At 36.6% G+C, this 7,535-nt stretch overlaps 1 protein-coding gene and 1 pseudogene across 1 annotated transcript; one reads left to right on the forward strand and one right to left on the reverse strand.

Moving 5' to 3' along the window:
- Nucleotides 1–243: 243 nt before the first annotated feature.
- On the reverse strand, nucleotides 244–3,741 carry LOC135202870 (uncharacterized protein K02A2.6-like). Its single transcript, XM_064232325.1, has one exon. The coding sequence runs from the start codon at nucleotides 3,739–3,741 to the stop codon at nucleotides 244–246; it is 3,498 nt and encodes a 1,165-aa protein (XP_064088395.1).
- Nucleotides 3,742–5,233: 1,492 nt separating this feature from the next.
- LOC135202756 (putative nuclease HARBI1) lies at nucleotides 5,234–7,187 on the forward strand (annotated as a pseudogene).
- Nucleotides 7,188–7,535: the final 348 nt, after the last annotated feature.

Here is a 7,535-nt window from a genome sequence, read left to right on the forward strand (position 1 = left end):
TCAATACATTTCATAATCAGAATACTTAGACGGTAATTTATTTCTGCTTGACCTTGTTTGTCTGTCACTTTCAACTTTATTTTCCACTTTGACACGAGTTTCAATTTCATTATCAATAAGGTCAATAGTTACTGGTTCATTTACCTTGGGCATATGCACATCACTTGGGGTTTCTTTCAACTGAACTCTATTCCTTCTAAATAGCTTGCCTTCACTTTCAATTAGATAAGACCTTTCATCTAATCATTCCACAACTTTTCCTTTTTCCCAGGCCTTTTTGCCCAAAACATAAGGTTTAAGACGTACATTATCTCCTTCATGCAAAATACTTAAATCTTTAGCATTTTTATCATAATAGAATTTACTCTTAGCATTTTTTATTTTCTTCTTTACCTTAGCCAACTCTAAATTTACATTTTGATTATCAAGTAACTTGGATAACATTGGTAATTTGGTACGTGTTCTCCTACCTAGGTTATACTGTGATGGGCTGGCGTCTTTATCACTAGTAGGAGTATTCCTATGGTCCAAAATGGCTAGATAGGGATCTTTATTACTTTCAACAGCTTTTCTAATTAAACGTTTAGATGTTTTCACTGCAGATTCGACCATACCATTAGATTGGGCATGTGTAGGGCTACTTGTCCTATGCTCGAAATCATAATCAGTTGCAAACTGTTTGAAATTCTCATTTACAAATTGGGGTCCATTATCACTAATCAATACACAGGGCAATCCATACCTAGCAAAATGAGATTTAAGTTTTCTAATCACTGTACTGGCTAATGTGTTTTGTAGGTAGTCAATTTCCCAAAAATTGCTGAAGTAATCAACAGTTATAAGATAATTATACTTTTCAATACTCATTAGATCAACTCCAACCTTTTGCCATGGCCGATCTGCAATTTCATGATTAATTAAAGTTTCCTTTTGTTGAGCACAAGGGAATTTATTACAAATTTCACATGATAAGATGAATTGCTTTATATCAGAGTTCATTCCTGGCCAATAGATACCTTCTCTGGCTCTCCGTAGACAGCCCTCAATTCCTATATGTGCTGAATGAATGACCTGCATTATCTTATGTCTGAGGTTTAATGGAATGACTATTCTATTACTCTTAAAAATTAACCCGTCTTGAACTGAGTACTCATCCTTAGTATGACTATAGGCTTTGACTACATTAGGTATCGCATCATTTCCTTCTGGCCAACCTTTTAAGATTAAGGATTTTAAAATTTGCAAAGTCTCATCCTGGTCTGTTTCATATTTAATTTCATCAAGACGCTCTTTTCTTACTGGCAAATAATCAAGCATGTTAACTTGCTCAAATTCACTTTCTTTATAATCATCTAATGGCAAATAAGATCTCGTGAGTGCATCAGCCACATACATTTCCTTACCTTTTTTATGTATGATTTCAACATCGTACTGTAGAATGTTAAGCAACATTCCTTGCAGTCGCTTGGGAGCATTACACAAGGGTTTCAAAACAATACTAGCAATAGGTTTGTGATCACTCTCAACAATTATTTTACGACCATAGACATACTCATGAAACTTTCTAAGACTAAAAACAATAGCAAGTGTTTCCTTTTCAATTTGTGCGTACCTTTTTTCGGTTTCTGATAAAGCACGGCTAGCAAAAGCAATTGGTTTACCACACTGTAACAATACTGAACCTAGCCCATTTTGCGAAGCGTCACACTGTATGACAAGGTCTAAGTTTGGGTCATAGTACTGCAGTATTGGAGCATTAGTGATTAGCCTTTTTGACTCAATGAAAGCTTTTTCTTGTTTTTCTGTCCAATTCCATTCGGTATTTTGATGAGTTAATTTTCTTATTGGTTCTAACACCTCAGATAAATTAGGAAGGAATTTACTTAAGTAATTAACCATACCTGTAAACTCTTTAACACCAGTTACATCAGTAGGTGGTTTCATATTCAGGATAGCTTCCACCTTTTTAGGGTCTGGCATGAGACCTTTACTTGTGATTTTATGACCTAAGAAAGCAATTTCAGATTTTCTTAATACGGCCTTAGACTTATTAAGTTTTATACCCTTAGCCTGGCACCTTTCCAAAAATTTGATTATCTTACTATCATGGTCTTTAACAGCTTCCTCATACGTTTCACCTACACAATAAATTATAACATCGTCAGCAATACATACAACACCATCAAGATTCTCAAGATTCAAGAGTAACTGTTTTTGGAAAATCTCACCACTAACATTTAAACCGAATGGTAGTCTGAGCCACCTGTAGTGACCAAAAGGGGTTTGAAAAGTGGTTAAAAAACTAGATTTTTCATCAAGAACACAATGCCAATACCCATTGGCCAAATCAAAAGATGAAAAAACCTTTGCCTTTGACAGTTGGGGTAGAATATCATCAATTACAGGGGTAGGATGATGTTCCCTTTTCAGAGACTTGTTTAAAGCTTGTGGATCAATACAAATTCTTAAATCCTTATTTTTCTTTTCAGCTACAACCATCCGACTCGCCCAGTCAGTAGGTTGGTCAACTTTAGCTATTATTTTATGTTTTTCCATTTCATTTATTTTCTTACATACTCTGTTTTTAAGGTTAATTGGAACTCTGCATTTAGGAATCACTACTGGTTCTGCATTTGTGTCAATGGTTAGTCTAACAACATTTTGGAAGTACCACATCAGTATTTTAAATACATTGTCATATTTATCAAGTACATCTTTAGTTGCAGAAATATTTTCATAATTAACTGTAATAAGTCCCATTTGTTCTGATGTTCTTTTACTTAATAATGGAGTGTATTTACAATCAACAATCAAAAATTCAGGGTTATATTTCTTCCTATTCTTGCAATTTCTAATTACTAACCTGCACTTTCCCTTAGGCCTAACTGTTTCTAAAGTCCACACTTCTAGGGTAGTGTCACAAGGCTTTAAATTTACATTAGGAATTAAATATTGAGGAATTACATTTACACTAGCTCCACAATCTACTTGAAATTTGATTATTTTACCATTAACTTCAAAATCTGCTTCAATTAGCTTATCCTTTTTACTAGACACTTTAAGCAAATATTCACAATCAGATTCATCTGAACTACTCACATCAAAGTCATTGTCATTACCTGATACATAATTTATTTTCCTACTTTTACATTTAACAGCATAATGATTATATTTACCACATTTTGTACATTTCTTACCATGAGCTGGACACTTTTCCTTAAGCCATTCATGTTTTTCCCCACAAAATTTGCAAGTGCGCAACTTATTTGTAGGAATACTGGGTCTACTGGACTTAGGCCTACCTTCATTATTTTCATGCCTAGGCCTATCATCATGGTCTGCGTTGTGTCTGCTACCAGTAGTCTTCTCCCTTCTAGGCTTTTCTCTCACTTTGGCCACACTGTCATTGGTGTGGCCAGGAGTAGACTTGATGACGTCCATCTGCCTTTTGCTTGCTTGAAAGGCCACACACAAATCCAATGTCTTCTCAAGGGTAAGGTCTTCAACTTCAAATAACTTCTGACGAAGTTTGTCCTCAGTGCATCCAAACACCACTTGGTCCCTCAGCTGCTTGTCTCGTTGGTTACCATAGTTGCAGTCCTTCACAAGAATTTTCAATCTGGTAACATAGGCTTCCAACGTTTCGTTTGTTTCCTGCATACATCTTCGAAACTTGTACCTTGCTACAAGTTCATTCTTGCGCGGAGAAAAATAGACGTCAAATTTCGCCAAAACATCCATCAACACATTGGCTGGATTAGGGTCACCGGTTGCTGGGACTGGAAATTCGAAAGAGTTGTAAATCTGTAGAAGTTCTTCACCTCCAATGTTTAAAAGTAGGGCCACCTTAGTCTCTTCAGGTTTATTGTCCTTCTCAGAAGCAAGTAAATAAATCTCGAACCGTTGCTTAAGACTTCCATTCACGTTCGTTGTCGGCCCCTAGGCTAGCAGTGAATTTTGCTGGGGCTACAAGACCTTCCGTCGACGAAGCCATGTTTGCCGGTCGGGAACACTCAGTATTTTAGGCTTATACACGAAATCTGAAAGGCCTATACTGCATAATACTTGCTTATTGAGTTCTAGATGTCGTTTTTAATCTCGCCGCTGATCACCATGTCTCGATGTCGTGCATTGAAGGTGATATTCATGATATAAACTCACATGTTACAACTTAACTTTATTGCAATGAGCGGGGTTACAACAACAACAACACACGCCGACATCTGGCGGTGGCATCAGGAATCATGGAACTGTTGGTAGCGTTCTCAACAATACAATTGTCATAATTACTGAATAATTATTATTAATATAACAACGGTCACCTCTATTCTGTCCCTTCAGCCCTTCTGAAGGTGCAAATGCCCTTATTGGACCAGGGGCCGGATACTCAAAACTTCTAAAGGCTCCTTTTGTGGCAAAGGCGCCGTTCCTGTCGGCAGTTACTCGAAAGGCTCATACTCAAAACACCGAGTGTGTGCCGCCATCTTGGTAATATGGCGTCGTGAGAGCCTTTGCGCTATGGCTGGTTAGAGCAGCCTTTGAGGTGGGAAAGGCAACTTTGGAAATGACAACAAGGAAGAAGAGGGTGTCTCGGACCTCTTGTATACGTCAATTAACGCCATTAGACATAGTTTTCTGGTTTAAGGTGTACTTACTGTGGGTAAGTAGACAAATTATATGTTTATTACTTAGTTATTAATGAGATTTGTATTAGGCTACCTAATGCTTATAGGCCTATAACCTAGGCTACATGTAAGCAGCAATGAGAGCTTGAGGTTTGACGTTTAATAGGCAGAGGAACATTTTTGATAAATTAGGACAATGGTACACCTTATGCATGTATATTCTGTGTGGCTGTTTAGTGGGGAACAAATTTAATTTCCCTAGGTTTAACATATATAAAGTGGAAAAAGAACAGCCAAAATATTCAATTATAATTTGCAACAATGTTAAATATGCACACTAGTAAATGACTACTAAGGTGTGTTTGGGGGCATAGCCCCCATCAAGGAATTAATCAATTCACTGACAGATTAGGTTAATGTACAGGGTTAGGCAAGTGGACAATATTGGGAAATGGTTAGCACATTGTGGGCATAACCCCTCCCCTATCTAGGAATTAATGAAATCACTGACAGAGTTACTGTACAGGTTAGGCTAGACAACATTGGGAAATGGTTAGCACATTGTGGGCATACACCCCCCCCCCCCCCCCCCCATCTAGGAATTAATGTAGCAGCACTAGTACACATGTCAAGCACAAGAACTCTCTCTTAAAAAGAGCTGTGCATGGCTGTTTTTCACTTAGTACACCTTCGTTGAAGAGAACATTGAATCACAACAGGAAAGAAATATTCTAAGTTATTTTTTCTTTTTCATTCTCTTTAATTATATCCCTGTAGGAATCGGAAGGTTACTAAAGTGTGTCATAGTTGTCACTTATTTTTTTACTGATTCTCATTTTTTGCAAATATATTTACTAGTAGGTTCAAGTTTTATAAAATCTTTAGGACCTAGCCTACCATATGAAATGCTTTTAGGTTGATTATCACAATATATCTAAGATACTTTATTGTTCAAGTTTCAGATACCTAATTGTAGGCATAGTGAGAACATCAATAAACTTTGTGATGGAAGCCCTAGTTGCATATTTTGCAGCTCAGCAGTTGCAACGGGAGAGGAGGTACAGATCATCAGTCTGTGTGAAGAACTAGAGCCACACATTGGAAGGCGAACCTAGCCATGCCATCCCCACACATACACAGGTCTTGGTGACATTGAGATTTTTGGCAAGTGGGACCTTTCAAAATGTGATTGCTGATGTAACTGGTATGAGCCAAGCAAGTGTAAGTCGCATCATCAGTCAAGTTACAGATGTTCTATATAACAAAGCAAGGACAGAAATAAAAATGCCACAAAATCCACAGGAAATTCACCAGACTGTGCAAGCTTTCCATAGGATTAGTGGCTTTCCAAGAGTCATTGGTGCAATAGATGGAACACATATTCCCATTAAAGCACCAAGTGACAATGAATACATTTATGTAAACTGAAAAGGATATCACTCGCTAAATCTTCAAGTAGTGGGAAATGCCCAAAACCTCATCACTAGCTATACTGTGAAGTATCCTGGCAGCACCCATGATGCCTACATTTGGAACAACTGCCCACTACGAGGTCGCTTCCAAGATGGTGTCTATGGAGATATGCATCTTCTTGGTGAGTATCATGTTCTTATTTATTCATACTGTTATTATACAATATTTAAGTTGCGCTTGGTGTGTACTTACAGCTCCTGTGATACTAATTTTCAAGTACAGGTACCAGTTATATACTGCATATAAATAAGCTGTGGCTGAAGTAATGTATTTCCTAGCACTGTATTACAAATTCCTAAGACAGTACAGTACTTACCTTCTGTTGTTTTTTAAATTATGAGAACTAATAACATAATATCTTATGAATGTGTCTATAAATGATTTAAATCTAGACATTTTTTCTGTTGCAGGTGATAGTGGGTATCCACTGGAGCCATTTCTCCTCACCCCATATCCACACCCAACAACCCGGGGACAAGAAAGGTATAATAGGTCACATAAGAAGACGAGAACTATAATTGAGCAGATATTTGGGGTCTTGAAATCTCGCTTCCGATGTCTGCATAATTCTGGTGGGTCTCTACAGTATGAACCCAAAAAAATGTGCGAAGGTAGCTGCTGCCTGTATGCTGCTACACAATCGTATTCAGCAACGAATACCCGCTCCTGAGCTGCTAGAGGAAGAGGAGCAAGAGGATGAGGAAGATCCTGATGATCCAGCAGCAGTTGCAGGTGCAAGGCAAGGTGTAGGGCAAGGGGTAAGAGAGGAGATAGTAGCAAATTTTTTGGCATAAATGTAAGAGGAGAGATGGTGGAAATTTTGTTTTTGCATTAATATATTTTGTAGAGTAAACTATATTTCTATATTATCATTGTTCTTGTTTAGCTTGTCCTTGTGCTGTTCTTTATATATAATATAGGTTTATTTTGCAAGTTACACTAATTGCTTTGTAATATTGTGATTTTCCTCTGCAGACGCTAGATTTAAAGTTATTGGATGTGTATTATTTAAAATTATTTCATATATACAATCTAAAATTCCTATATTATAATCTGATTGTTTTGACTTATAAATATATCTTATAAAATTTTCATGTATAAGCAATGCTAGATAAACAATATATTTTTTTTAAGTCTTGTGTTTTGACCTTTAGTTATCATAGATCTTATAAAATGTTCATGTATAATCAATGCTAGAAAAACAATGCATTTTTTGGAGTCTTGTTTAATAAATCTCAATACAGAAAATATATCTATACTTGTTTAATAAATCTCAATACAGAAAATATATCTTTATACTATGTACTATATGCAAAGGTGAAAATATATATATGCAATTTCTCTGGCTTATCACTTCTCTTCAGGTACTCATAAGGCACATTTAACATAGGTTAAGGTGGTCTGAGATAAGTACAGTACTACATACAGTGACTCACA

Source organism: Macrobrachium nipponense, chromosome 33 (genome assembly GCF_015104395.2).
Source record: "Macrobrachium nipponense isolate FS-2020 chromosome 33, ASM1510439v2, whole genome shotgun sequence".
NCBI lineage: Eukaryota > Metazoa > Arthropoda > Malacostraca > Decapoda > Palaemonidae > Macrobrachium > Macrobrachium nipponense.

Coding starts and splice junctions, on each gene's coding strand:
- LOC135202870 (XM_064232325.1), bottom strand. CDS start 3,741: ATGGATGTTTTGGCGAAATTTGACGTCTATTTTTCTCCGCGCAAGAAT.